The sequence below is a fragment of the Crotalus tigris genome, unplaced genomic scaffold, assembly GCF_016545835.1.
Source record: "Crotalus tigris isolate CLP2741 ecotype Arizona unplaced genomic scaffold, ASM1654583v1 scf7180000024312.61873, whole genome shotgun sequence".
Classification (NCBI taxonomy): Eukaryota; Metazoa; Chordata; class Lepidosauria; order Squamata; family Viperidae; genus Crotalus; species Crotalus tigris.
The window spans coordinates 17,501-31,972 of record NW_024100484.1 but is presented as its reverse complement, the minus strand read 5'-3'; the positions used below and the strand labels follow the sequence as shown (position 1 = coordinate 31,972).

Here is a 14,472-nt window from a genome sequence, read left to right as displayed (position 1 = left end):
TGAGTGGTTTACAGAGTCAGCATATTTTCCCCCAATAATCTGGGTCCTATTTTACCGACCTTGGAAGGATGGAAGGCTGAGTCAACCTTGAGCCAGTCTGGATCGAACTGCTGGCAGCCGGCAGTCAGCAGATATAGCCTGCAATACGGCATCGTAACCGCTGCGCCACTACGGCTCTTTGTTGTCCATTTTTAACATCGTCTTAAAAGTTCTCAGCCCTTGAGCTTTTTTTTAAAAAAAAAAAATCACATTTTTACCTTGGCTGGTGGAGTTGAGCATTGGGAAGGGTTGATCGTCCATGTTTCGGGACTGTTATACGAAGGTCCTTCGGCCAAGTTGAAGCGTAGTTCCTCCTCGCTTTGCAGACAGCCACTCCAAGACCTTCGGCCAGAATATATACTGATGACAATGGCGCTGGTGTTATCGGCACGAAGCATGCGCTGCCTCCACCGGGCCAGCGCTCGGTTGACCAGCATTTTAGCCAAAGACTGTTGATGTTCTCCCTTTGGGGTCAGATGCCAGGAAGAGAAGAAAAAGGGAAATCACTAGTCTGAAAGGCTGTGGTAGGTACGACAGGTACACAAAATCTGTTTAAAATCTCTGCACTGCCGCTGAAAATTGGAAACGACCTACATTGGCATATTTAGAGGATGCTTTAACCCAGTGGTTCTCAACCTTTTTAATGCCACAACCCCATAATACAGTTCCCCATGTTGTGGTGACCCCCAACCACTTATACATCACTGGGTGCCAGGGGCGTGGCCAAAGAAAAGGGGGAAAAAATGGCGGACAGCCTTGTTTGGCGACCCCCGTGAAATGGTCGTTCGACCCCAAATGGGGTCCCAACCCACAGGTTGAGAACCACTGCTTTAACCGGAGTGGCCTTCCCAGAATTCCCCAACCAGCACACTTTAAGAAGGGTGGACTTCAACTCCCAGAATTCCCCAGCCAGCCTGCTTTAAGATGGGTGGCTTTCCACTCCCAGAATCCTCAGCCAGACTGCTTTAAGAGGGGTGGACTTCAACTCCCAGAATTCCAATCAAGCTCCTGGCCAGGATTACTTATTCAAGCCGATCCCCTTTTTGGGCAAAATCTTGCCTTTTTGACCATCCCTTGCAATTACCTCTATGTGTGAATAATGCAGAAAGGGAGAACAACAGAATAAGAATTGGAAGGGACCTTGGAGGTCTTCTAGTCCAACCCCTCTGTTCAGGCAGGAAACTGTACCGGTTCAGACAAATGGTTGTCCAGTCTCTTCTTGAAAAGCTCCAGTGTTGGAGATAGTTAAGGAATCACAAATGTTGTATGCATATAGATCAGGGGTAGGCAATCTTGGCTCTTTTATGACTCGTGGACTTCAACTCCCAGAATTCCTGAGCCAGCTATGCTGGCTCAGGAATTCTGGGAGTTGAAGTCCACGAATTATAAAAGAGCCAAGGTTGCCTATCCCTGATATAGATGTTTGTGAAGATAAGAGCACAGGATAATAGGAATAAGCACAAATTACTTGCTTGAATAAACAATATGGCTGGTCCACAAATTAGAAATTACATGGTCATTTAATGACCATCTGAAGTTACAACAGCACTGAAAAAAAAACTGACCAAAATACCGCCACGGTCACATGACCAAAATTTGGCCACTTGGCAACCAGCATGGATTTAAAAGGCTTGCAGTATCCCAGGATCATGTGATCACCATTTGTGATCTTCCCATCCGGTTTCCATCAAGCAATTCCATCAATGGTGGGAAACCAGATTCACTTAACAACTGCACGATCTGGACTTGACGTCGCGGCATAATGGATGAAGGTAGATGGGGCTCTGTCTTCCACGTTCGATTTCGCCCCACTGGGGACTCTAAAAAGGGTCGAAAGTCACCCTGTAGAGGCGACGAAAAAGGAGGGGACCCTCGTTGATCGCAGAGGGGTGGCAGCCCTTTCGTTTGATCCGAGGAAGCCCTCCAAACCGGTGGGGAAAAGCCTGGCTACATTCATGTAGCTAGTCAGAAGCTGCTAACAACCAAAAGAAATAAGCACTAACAAGCAACTTTTGAGCAGCGTGGATGAAACTGGGTGAGACTTTATCCCCGTGGTGGCGAACCTATGGCACGCGTGCCACAGGTGGCATGCAGAGCCCTCTCTGTGGGCATGCGTGCCATAGCCCCAGTTCTAGGCCTTCAGCTGGGTTTTATAAAAACTTTTCGCCTCCGCTGTGTGCAAAAAAAAAAAAGGTTCAATCGATCAATTTCAACTTCTCGCAGGAAAAACAAAAGATCTCTTTGCAGAGTTGGAATTGATTGATTGAACTTTTTAGTCCCACCCAGTCTGCCGTTGCCACCACCGCAGCCACACCCACCCAATGGGCCACACCCACCCAATGGGCCACACCCACCCGGCACCCGACAATACATAAGTGGGTTTTGGGTTGCAGTTTGGGCACTTGGTCTCTAAAAGGTTCTCCATCACTGCTCTATCCTCTCTTTATAACTTAAAGACTGTTTCCTGGAAAAAAACGCCCAAAACTATAAGCAATAGTGACGGGATATTATATTAAAGAGATATTTGAATAGGGTTAAGAAAATAGACAACTGTTAGAAATAAAAGTATTATCGTAACTAGAAGGATAGGATTTCTAACTAGAATATTATATTTTGTTATGAGATGGGAAATATAAAAATTCTAAAAGGGTTTGAATAAAGGAAGCTTTTGGTTACCCAGATATAATATACTATGAGAAAATTATAGGCGATAGAGATATTTTGAACATTGATGGGAAATTATTATTTTTTTTAAAAAGCAGGAAAAACAGGATACTGATGGAACAAATGGATTTTAAGTACAAATGCATTTGAGATATATTTTGGCTAGAAAAGATATTATAAACTGACAAGTACCACTGAATCACCAATGAACCCAGACAACACGTTGTTTATTAAGTATTTGTGGTTGTAAAAATTAGAAAATTAATAAAATGTTTACCAAAAAAACCAACTGCATGATTCACCTAACAACATGATTTGCTTAACAACGTGGCAAAAAACTCACTTAAGAACCAACTTCTACTCTCAAATGGGGTTTAAAAGTTGAAGACTTCCGGTTATAACAATAAATGCCTCTAGTCTAGAAAATTATGTGTGTATCTGGATAGGTCCCTCACCCTTTCTACAGGTAGTCAATAATAATAATAATAATAAACTTGGAAGGGACCTTGGAGGTCATCTAGTCCAGTGGAGGCGAACCTATGGCACAGGTGCCAGAGGCGGCACTCAGCCCTCTCTGTGGGCACGCGCACTGTCACCCCAGTCCTAGGCCTTCAGCTGGGTTTTATAAAACCTTTTCGCTTTAGGCCTCCGCCGCCGTGTGCAAAAAAAAAAAACGTTCAATCAATCAATTTCAATTTCTTGCGGGGGGGGGGGGGGAAAGATCTTGTCAAGTTGGAATTGATTGATTAAACTTTTTAGTCCCACCCCGTCTGCCATTACCACTGCAGCCACGCCCACCCAATGGGCCACGCCCACCTAATGGGCAACACCCACCCGGCACCCGACGACGCATAAGTGGGTTTTCGGTTGCAGTTTTGGCACTCGGTCTCTAAAAGGTTCGCCATCACTGATCTAGTCCAACCCCCTGCTCAGGCAGGAAGCCCTATACAATTTCAGACAAATGGTTGTCCTTGACTTACAACAGTTCATTTAGTGACCGTTTGAAGTTACAAAGGCACTGAAGAGTGATATATGACCATTTTTCACACACACGACCGTTGGAGCATCCCCAGGGTCACGTGATCAAAATTCAGACACTTGGCAACTGACTCGTGTTTATGACGGTTGCAGCGATCCCCTTTTGCGATCTTCTGACAAGCAACGTCCCTGGGGAAGCCGGATTCGCTTAACCACCGTGTTCCTAACAACAACTACAGTGTTTCACTTAACAACCGTGGCGAGAAAAGTGATAAAACGGGGCAAAATTTGCCTAACTGTCTCACTTAGTTAACAGAAATTTTGGGCTCAATTGTGTTCATAAGTCGAGGACTACCTATCTTCTCTTTCTCCAAAACGTAGAACAGATTCAGCCCTCGTCTTTGAAAAAGCCAAAGAGACAAAAAACGAAATTTGAAACAACGCAAAGAAAAAAAACAGAAGTCCTGACAGCTCACCATAAAATACTTTTTCTCTTCGTGGTCCTGGCACATGGAAATAGCCTCTTGGGGGGGGATCATGTTCCACAGTCCATCGCTCCCCAAAATTATGTATTTATGCTTCTGAGGATCTAGCGTGTGTACACTCGTGTCCGGCTCTGGAGACACCACGAACTGCCCACTGTAGAAGTCATAACTCCACAGGTCGCCTAAATAAAAGAGACATGGGTTTATTAAAATTAGTCTTGCTCTTCTTCCAAATTATATTTCAAGAGTTCACTTTTGGTAAACATTAATTCGAGTCCTTTCAGAATCCACCCAATGAGATTTTCCTCATTTGGCCCATTGCAAGCAGGAAACTAGAGGTCTAGTTTAAAATCTACCTCAGTGATGGCGAACCTTTTAGAGACTGAGTGCCCAAACTGCAACCCAAAGCCCACTTATGCATCGTCGAGTGCCGGATGGGTGTAGCCCATTGGGTGGGTGTGGCCCATTGGGTGGGCGTGGCCCATTGGGCGGGCATGGCTGCGGTGGTAACAGCAGACTGGGGGAGGGACTAAAAAGTTCAATCAATCAATTCCAACTTTGCAAGATCTTTTTTTTCCCGCAAGGTTGAAATTGAGCCTTTTTTTTTTTTTTTGCATGGTGGCGGAGGCCTAAAGAGAAAAGGTTTTATAAAACCCAGCTGAAGGCCTAGGACTGGGACGATGACGCGCGTGCCCACAGAGAGGGCTCTGAGTGCTGCCTCTGGCACCCATGCCATAGGTTCGCCACCACTGATCTACACATTCTCTCAACATCTTTTCTAACCAGATATGTATCTTTGTCCAATAATTCTTTACCTTATCACTTGTCCCCCAAACACGATAATACATTCCTGAGTTCTGTTTACATTTCCAACATCTGACATATTTTTAAACCAGCGGTTCTCAACCTATGGGTCGCGACCCCATTTGGGGTCAATCGACCATTTTTCGGGGGTCGCCAAAGGTGGTGATCTGCCATTTTTCGCGGCGCCGTGCACGCGTGCTGCGCACGGGGGCGGCGGCGCACATGCGCGCCACGCACGGGGGCGGCGGCGCACATGCGCGTCGCGCATGGGGGCGGCGGCGTGCACGCGCGTCGCGCATGGGGGCGGCGGCGTGCACGCGCGTCGCGCATGGGGGGCCATCACGCATGCGTGCCACGCATGGGGGTGCCGCGAATGCGCGCCATGCATTGGGGCCCCGCTCCCATGCGCGCGGCGCCACGCATGCGCAGAACGTTTGTGTGACGGGGGTCGCCGTCACACAAACGTTGAGAAGCACTGTTTTAAACATTTTTGCTAATCTTGCTGTTGGCAGGTGCCATCTATAACAATTAGGTATAATGCCAGAAAAGACTAACAAACAAAGCCCTATATTTGATTTTACACGTCACAAAAGCGGCAAGACTAATATTTGCGCAATATTGGAAAAAGGAAGGAAGACCACCAGATGAAGAAATAATAAAAAAAAAATACTAGAATGTGCAGAGACGGACAAATTGATTATGAGACTGAAAGAAAAAGAAGAAACAGAATATTATCAAACTTGGGACTTATTTTACCGATGGTTAGAGGAAAGAATAAAGAATTGGGAATTAAATATGTATTAGCGCAGTGGTTCTCAACCTGTGGGTCGGGACCCCATTTGGGGTCGAACGACCATTTCACGGGGGTCGCCAAACAACGCAGTCCACCATTTTCTTTTCCCCTTTTCCTTAGCTGTGCTACTCCCTTTTATTCTATTGGCTTTTGAAAGCCAATAGAATAGACTCTCTTGAATAGAGTCTAATTCTATTGGCTTTCAAAAGCCAATAGGAATTGTCCAGGCTGTCTCTGCCCTGATGAGCCCGCCAAAAGTCCCATTCTGCAAATGGTGCTGCACCAGTTGAGTAGTCCTCAACTTACAACCGGTTGAGTAGTCCTCGACTTACGACCGGTTGGGGGTCGCGGCATTAAAAAGGTTAAGAACCACTGTATTAGCGTATTTAAACTCAGACAGCACGTTGGCTGAAAAATTATTAGTGTATGTATGGAAAAAACTAATAAAATCTTATTTTAAAAAAAAGGAAACCGGAGGTCTGGAGGATATTTGCTGTGCAAGACAACTTTCCCTGAAATAAGAAATCTAGCAGGCCAAGGAAGAAATGTTTCATTCGGACTTCTCTCTAACCTCTCATTTTTATGCATGAAGGCGGTTTATGTTGCTAGCATCAAACAGCAAACTGCCAGCTCTTCTTCTTCATCATACTATTAGTAAAGGTGCTGGCTTAGAAACCAGGAGATGGTGAGTTCTAGTCCCGCCCTAGGCATGAAAGCCAGCTGGGTGACTTTGAGCCAATCATCAGGAGATGATGAATTCTAGTCCCGCCTTAGGCATGAAAGCGGGCTAGGTGAATTTGGACCAATCACCAGGAGACAGTGAGTTCTAGTCCCGCCTCAGGCATGAAAGCGGGCTGGGTGAATTTGGACCAATCACCAGGAGACAGTGAGTTCTAGTCCTGCCTTAGGCATGAAAGCAGGCTGGGTGACCTTGGAACAATCACCAGGAGACAGTGAGTTCTAGTCCCGCCTCAGGAATGAAAGCCAACTGGGTGACTCTGGACCAATCACAAGGAGACAGTGAGTTCTAGTCCCGCCTCAGGCATGAAAGCCAACTGGGTGACTTTGGACCAATCAGCAGGAGACACTGAATACTAGTCTCGCCTTAGACATGAAAGTCAGTGGTTTTAATAGAGGGCATCCTAGTATTTTAACCACGATGCCCTGCTTAAAATAACCACTACCCAACCAGAAAGCCACATCTCCAGCAGAATTCAGGTGGCCTCTTGACGCAAACACCTGGAGGAACAGTCAGGTCTTCTGAGTCCTAGGAAAAGCTAATTTGATCTCCAGGAGGGACACCGTTGCACAGGGCAAATGCAGCACACAGATGGCACCTTGGCTCCAGTAGTGTTGGAACTGGCCCACCAGCCAAAGCTCAGCAAAGGTTACCCCAACCATGGTTCCCACTCACCCTTTAAGGAGGCGAGTCCAAAAGGAACCCCAAATCACAAAACATCTCCCTCAGTCCTCAGAAGAAACCACAGTTGTCCAGAAGGAACCCCAAAGTCACGAATCATCTCCTTCACTTCACAAAAGAAATGTTGGGTTTCCCAAAGGAACCCCAGATACAACGAGTTTAAAATCAACTCCAGGTCTTCATTCGCCAGCCAGGCTTCCATGTCATGTCAACAAGCCCAACTCACATGATCACACAACCTTCCAAGGAATAAATCATAAACCTGGTTTAATGGCACGGTAACCCGGCTCCCACGATACACTAACAGCTGGGTTCCTACAACCACAGGCAACCCTCGCACAAGGGGTTCCGTGTCCCTGCGGACGTGCTCGAATCGACCAGCCATTCACACGGCCTGGTGACAATTAGGCCACAGCCCAGTTGTGGGACCCCCGCTCTAAACTGTAGCTTCGTCCAATGTGCTGTGTGAAATGCCGCAGGGTATCCTGATCTCTCACAAAATTGTTCAGTTGGCGGACTGGAAGAAAAGGGAAAGGGAAGCATTTTACATGAGTGCACCGCAAATGGGGCGGGGCTACTGCCTGCGTGATACTCACTAGTCCTGCCCCATTTTTGTGTGGTGCAGCGTCTTGTTTCTGTGCCCTGCAGCACAGCACCTCGTTTCTGCGCCCTGCAGCGCGGTGGCGGCCATTTTTGCGCCTTGCAGCACGGCTGTCATGGTTGCGATAGATGAAACCCTTCAAAAGAACTTGGAGGCATTGTTTACCTTAAAGAATCTTTTATTCGGGAAACAAAGTATCAGCACTACACAATCCGAACCTAAAAACTAAATTCCCCTCCCCTGGAAACAAAGTAACAAAGCACAATTCCATCCTCCAATAAACACTCATAAGTCACATTCCCCAATTAGCTTGAAGTGAGGGCTTTCTCCCCAGCCCGCCAAAACGGCTATCAGCTCTGGGCCCAATGTCCTTGGGTTCCCACAGCTGAGTTATTATTGTTATGGCTAGCTGGGCTCTCATCCACATTCCCCCTTCCAGCATCAACTAACTCTAAAAGCAATAGAGAAAATGGCTGCATTTCCATCTGATGTCAAAGCAAGAACATCCGATGTTAAGAGTGTTGACAATGGCGGTGCCCAGTTTTTGCGCCCCATGGCACAGTTGTGGCCCATTTCCATGCCTATGGTGCAGCATCGTCCATTTTTAAGCCTTGCAGTATGGCAGCGGCCTGTTTTTATGGCCTGAGGCACAGCGGCGGCAGCCCATTTTTGCACCCCATGGCCATGGCACTAGCACAAGTGAAGCGGTGTGTGTGCACACGCATACACACCGGTAAGCCTGTCCCACAGCCCAGTGATCAGCAGGCCATGGCCCACTACTGCGCCGTGGTCCACAGGTTGGGGACCCATATGCTAAAGAACCAACCAGCCATATCATCCCGTAGGACTCTCTTCCCTGTCACCTTTTGCTGTGTCATCCCTGGTTTACCAAGTTACTTAGGGATGCTGGCGGGCATATGGGTCCCAAGGCTTTATTTTTAGAGGATTTATGAACTTATACAGGTTGTCCTCGACTTACAACTACAACTGAGTCCAAATTCTGTTGCTAAGCAAGACAGCTGCTACGTGAATTTGGTCCCATTTTATGATCTGTCTTGCAGCTATTGTTAAGTGAACCACTGCAGTTGTTAAGTTAGTAACACGGTTCTTAAGTGACATTGCTTGTCAGAACGTTCCAGAAGGGGATCCCCCGGCACACTGCAACTGTCATAAATACAAGTCAGTTGCCAAGCGTCTGAATTTTGATCACATGACCACGGGGATGCTGCAACGATCGGAAAACAGCCGTAAGTCACTTTTTTCAGTGCCATCTTCAAAAGTAACAAACTGTTCTACGTTGAGGACTAGCCGCGTGAAGCCAAAATTCTGAAATGCTGGAAGGTCTCAGGTCTCTTGTCCCCAAGTGGCACCTCAGTGGTCTCCTTGGCATGGACCGCCCGAGTCTCTTCCCAAAGTGGATCGAGGGAGCAGGTGGCACAATCTAACCAGGGATGGCGACGGGCCCGACTTGGGAATGAGCAAGCAGATCAAGCCTATAATTATATCTGGAGAATACGCGGTGCCTGGAGCAGCCACCAAGAACATGTCATCTTAATTGCATTCATTGGGCGGGCTGGATGTGCTTGAAGGCCCTAAGGCAGAGGTCACCAACCTTTGTCGGTTGACAGACCGGAGGAAAAGGGAATGAAAAGCATTTTGCGCACAGGGCCGCGAGCACGCGTTTGCCGCAAACAGGGTGGGGCCTGTACCCGTGTGATACTTACTAACCCTGCCCTGTTCTTGCCTGGCGCAGTGCCTTGTTTCTGTGCCCCGCGGCGTGATGGCGTCCCTTTTTGCACCTTGCAGTGCAGCGGCACCCCGTTTTTGCACCCCACGACGCAGTGGCGTCCCAGTTCCGTGCCCCGCAGTGCAGTGGCAGCCCATTTCCACACCCCAAGGTGAGGTTTTGACGTCCTGTTTTCATGCCCCACGGTGCGGCGGCAGCCCGTTTTTGCACCCCATAGCGTGTAATCCTGTTTTTGTACCATGTGGCCATGGCGCTAGCACAAGTGAGGAGTGTGCGCACACATGCGTGCTCACTGGCCAGCCTGTCCCGCGGCCCGGTGGCCAGCAGGCCATGCCCCACTACCAGGCCATGGCCCATAGGTTGGGGACCCCTGCCCTAAGGGGATAGGAAGGAGAAGGAAAGGAGGAGGAGAATGGGGAGAAAAAAAAGCCAGAAAGAAATCTATGGACGCAAAAACAGATGTTTTTCCTCCAGGATTTAGGCCAGAAAAGTAAGACCGAGGGAGAAATGAATCCAATGGAAAACATCACCTTTGGTCAGAGAAGGAGACCATGAATGGTAGGTTCCCATCACCAGAAAAGGTCAAAGCAAGGAAGGCAGGAAGGGGAGGTAAGACAGATGAGGTGGACTACAACACCCAGTTCAGGTACTCCTCAGCGTACAATCACAATTGAGCTCCAAAATTTCTGTTGCTAAGTCAGACATTTGTAAAGTGAGTTTTGCTCCATTTTATGACCTCGCCTGCCACCATTAAGTGAAGTCAATGCAGGTGTTGTTAGATCCTCCCCTTTACGACCTTCTGCCAAGCAAAATCAAGGGGGGAAAAACAGATTCATTTAACGACCATGTTACTTACTTAACAATGGCAGCGATTTGCTTTACAACTGCGGCAAGAAAGATCGTTAAAGTGGGGCAAAACTCACTTAACAGTCTCACCCAGCAACAGAAATGTTGGGCTCAGCTGCGGTCTTAAGTCGACAGCCATCGAAGACAAACACCCTGCCTGTGAACCCCCAAATCTTTCAGCCTATCGTGGCATCCTTCCACTAACTCTTCCCGGAGGCTACTCACCAAGGGCGCGGGCCACTGCCAAGAAGGGAATCTGGTCGATCACGGTGCTCCGTCGCACGGGGCCGTTGTGACTGAGACGAGGCCGTTTCCAGACCACCCGATTCACACCGGATTTATTGATCACACTAAAACGATTGGAGAGAACGAAAGTAGAAAGCCAAGTTTAAAAGAAACGAAAATTTTAAGGCGTTCGTACTAAATACATTTCTACAATTGATGACTCAAGATGCTGGTTGATACCTATACACCCTACCTGGCCTGGTTAACAGAGGAACTGCCAGTCTTCCACAGGTACAAGTAGTCCTTGACTTACAACTGTTCATTTAGTGGCCGTTCAAATTTACCACGGCCCGGAAAAAAGTGTACTTAGGACCGTTTCTCACACTTACAGCCGGTGCAGCACCCCTCACGGTCACTTGATCTAAATTCAGATGCTTGGCAACTGACTCGTATTTATGAGTCACAGCATCCTGGGGGGGTCACAAGATCCCCTTTTGCAACCTTCTGACAAGCAAAATCATTGGGGCAAGCTAGATTCACTTAACGGCCGCATGACTACTTTAACTCCATTCATTCATTTAACAACTGTAATAAGGAAAGTTGTCAAATGGGGCAAAACTCACTTAACAACTGTCTCACTTAGCAACACAAGTCTGGGGCTCAACTATGGTCGTAACTCGAGGACCCCCTGTATTAAAATTCTGAGACTTGGGAAAATCTCACCCAGGAAAGACACCACCTTAGGATTTGGATTCCACTTGCCATAAAAATGGTTCAGATGCTGAGCTAAGCCATAATAACTACTTTAAGCAAGAACCTATTCAAATGTGGTTGCCTGAACAAACCATGTGATAAAACCAGATATGCTTAACGAATGTGAGTTTAAAGAGAGACACCTATTACAAGGCTTTTCAACCAGTGGTAGGGGAACCACCTGTGGTACATTGGCACCTGGCAGGTGGTATGCAACCATCCTAGAAAAGTGGTAGTGGGGGAGGGGAATGGGCTGAACCGGTGGCAGCACCACACAAGCCTGAGCGAGAGATAGCTGGAGGTTGTCAGGGATCAGCGGAAGCGCCAGGATCAGTACCAAGCTCCAACTGGAGCTCGGCGCTGATCCTGGTGCTTCCGCTGAGCCAGAAGAAGCGCCGATCAGCTGAAATGTTGCAGCATCTAAGGGTCTTGTGATTTACATTCAGATGCTTGGCAACTGATTCATATTTATGACGGTCACAGTGTCCCAGGGTCATGTGAAGTGACCAAAACCTGCTGCAACCACCCAACAGACGATAGGAATAAAAACCAAACACCCCCCCACCCCACCCCCACTGCCAATCCTCAACAGAAATGCTCACAACAATAACAACCTCGGGCAGGAGGAAGAACACCACCGGGTGGGCAGGCAGGTGTCTTGCTCGGCTGTGGCTTGAGGGGCACTTTTTTCAGTGCCATTGTAACATCAAACAGTCACTAAGTGAATTGTTGTAAGTCGAGGACTACCTGTACTTCATCACTTTTTTCCTTTTTGGGGGGTGGGTTGACACCTTGCTAGGCAGCTGGTGGTACTCAGATATTGCCTTATCCTAAAAGTGGTACAATGGGTGAAATGGTTGAAAAGCCCTGGCCTATTATACAGGTAGTCCTCAACTTACAACCGTTTGTTTAGTGACCGTTTGAAGTTACAACGGCACTGAAAAAAGCGACTTACGACTGCTGTAGCATCCTTGTGATCACATAATTAAAATTCAAACGCTGGGAAACTGGCATGTACTTACGACAGTTGCAGTGTTCCTGGGGTGATCCGATCCCCTTTTGCGACCTTCAATGGGGGGAAGCCAGATTGACTTAAAGCCATGTTACTGATTTAAATAAAGGCGGGACTCAGCTAAGACCTGTGGCAAGGTCGTCGTAAAATGGGGCAAAGCTCACCTAGCTTAGCAACAGAAATTCTGGGCTCAATTTTAGTCGTAAGCCGAGGACCACCTATAAACAGGAAAAGCCACGTCTTGAACAAGCCAGCGAGATCTGTTACCTTCCCCCGAGGCCTTCAATCCGCTGCCTCTCCTTCGGTAGCTCCGGTTTGTGATCCTGCGTCACCTCCACGGCCCGGACATACTCGTCCTTGGGGTCATCCTGGACTCCAAGAACTACACCGGAGTCACCGACGTGAGCCACGTACATCTTTGAGCCACGGATGATGACCACGCTGGCTGTCGTGCCGGATGTGCTCGGCAGGCCCGTCATGGTTTTGGGCCATTCTGCTGCAAAGGGGGAAGGGGGAAATAATTATACGTTATATATAATAAATAAATAAATAAATAAATAAATAAGTCAGCAAGGGGGCTGGTTTAGTCTAGTACAGTGGTTCTCAACCTGTGGGTCGGGACCCCATTTGGGGTCGAATGACCATTTCACGGGGGTCGCCAAACCATGCTGTCGGCCATTTTTTTCCTTTTTCCCTAGCGGTCCTACTCCCTCTTATTGGTGGCCACACCCACTTGGGGGTCACCACAACATGGGGAACTGTATTATGGGGTCACGGCATTAGAAAGGTTGAGAATCACTGGTCTAGTAGCTGGTCACCGTTGAGTCAGAACTGGAATGAGAAGCAAAGCATTTTCGAGGATAAAAACGAAGAAAGTCAACCTCTTCTCCAAAGCGCCTGAAGGCAGGAAAAAAAGCAACGGATGGAAACTGATCAAGGAGAGAAGCGACCTGGAACTAAGGAGGAATTAATTTTTCATTAAACCAGAACAGGGGTAGGCAATCTTGGCTCTTTTATGACTCGTGGACTTCAACTCCCAGAATTCCTGAGCCAGCATGGCTCAGCTTGGAAACCTCTCTTTTTCCCCTCAGCATGGCTGGCACAGGAATTCTGGGAGTTGAAGTCCACGAGTCATAAAAGAGCCAAGGTGGCCTACCCCTGACCTAGGCCTGTATTTCTCAACCTTGGCCACTCGGAGATGGGTGGACTTCAACTCCCAGAATTCCTGAGCCAGCATGGCTCAGTTTGGAAACCTCTCCATTTCCCCTCAGCATGGCTGGCTCAGGAATTCTGGGAGTTGAAGTCCACGAGTCATAAAAGAGCCAAGGTGGCCTACCCCTGAATTAGATGTACTCAATTCCTGCAACCGTTCGTATGTTTTAGCTTCCAGTCTTCTATTCAGTGCTTTTTTTGTAAAAAACAAAAACAAACAAAGTACCGGAACTCACACACGTCATACAACCCGCCTTGCTTACCCTACAACAGGACTTTTCAATCTTTTCACCCACTGTACCACTTTTAGGATATAGCAACATCTGAGTACCACCAGTCACCTAGCAAGGTGTCAAAAACTTGATGACCAAAAAAAAAAAAGAAAAAAGAAAAAAAGTGATAAAGTACAGGTAGTCTTGACTTACAACAGTTCGCTTAGTGACTGTTTGAAGTTACAATGGCACTGAAAAAAGTGCCCCCCAAGCCACAGCCAAGCAAGACGCCTGCCTGCCCGCCCAGCCGCGCTCTTCCTCCTGTCCGAGGTTTCCATTGTTGTGAGCATTTCTGTTGAGGATTGACAGTGGGGGTGGGGTGGGGGGTGTTTGGTTTTTATTCCCCCCGTCTGCTGGGTGGTTGCAGCAGGTTTTGGTCACTTCACATGACCCTGGGACAATGTGACCATCATAAATATGAATCAGTTGCCAAGCATCTGAATGTAAATCACAAGACCCTGGAGATGCTGCAACATTCCAGCTGATCGGCGCTTCTTCTGCGCTCAGCAGAAGCGCCAGGATCAGTGCTGCTTTCCAGCTGATTGGTGCTTCTTCAGGGCTCAGCAGAAGCACCAGGATCAGCTCTGAGCTCCAGCTGGAGTCTGGTGCTGATCCTGGTGC

The 14,472-nt window shown here is 47.8% G+C and overlaps 1 protein-coding gene across 2 annotated transcripts in view; it reads right to left on the bottom strand.

Moving 5' to 3' along the window:
• The window catches only part of PPM1D (protein phosphatase, Mg2+/Mn2+ dependent 1D), a 37,592-nt gene that overhangs the window by 12,012 nt on the left and 11,108 nt on the right, over positions 1-14,472 (bottom strand). Inside the window, exons 2-5 of one of the 2 annotated variants that reach the window (XM_039324967.1) lie at positions 12,635-12,860; positions 10,603-10,727; positions 4,158-4,348; positions 258-503 (exon numbers count right to left, since the gene is read on the bottom strand). In XM_039324967.1, the coding sequence (XP_039180901.1) occupies positions 258-503; positions 4,158-4,348; positions 10,603-10,727; positions 12,635-12,860 (788 nt within the window). Of the gene's footprint in view, positions 1-257; positions 504-4,157; positions 4,349-10,602; positions 10,728-12,634; positions 12,864-14,472 lie in introns of both variants that reach the window. The other variant, XM_039324966.1, reaches the window with a different exon arrangement.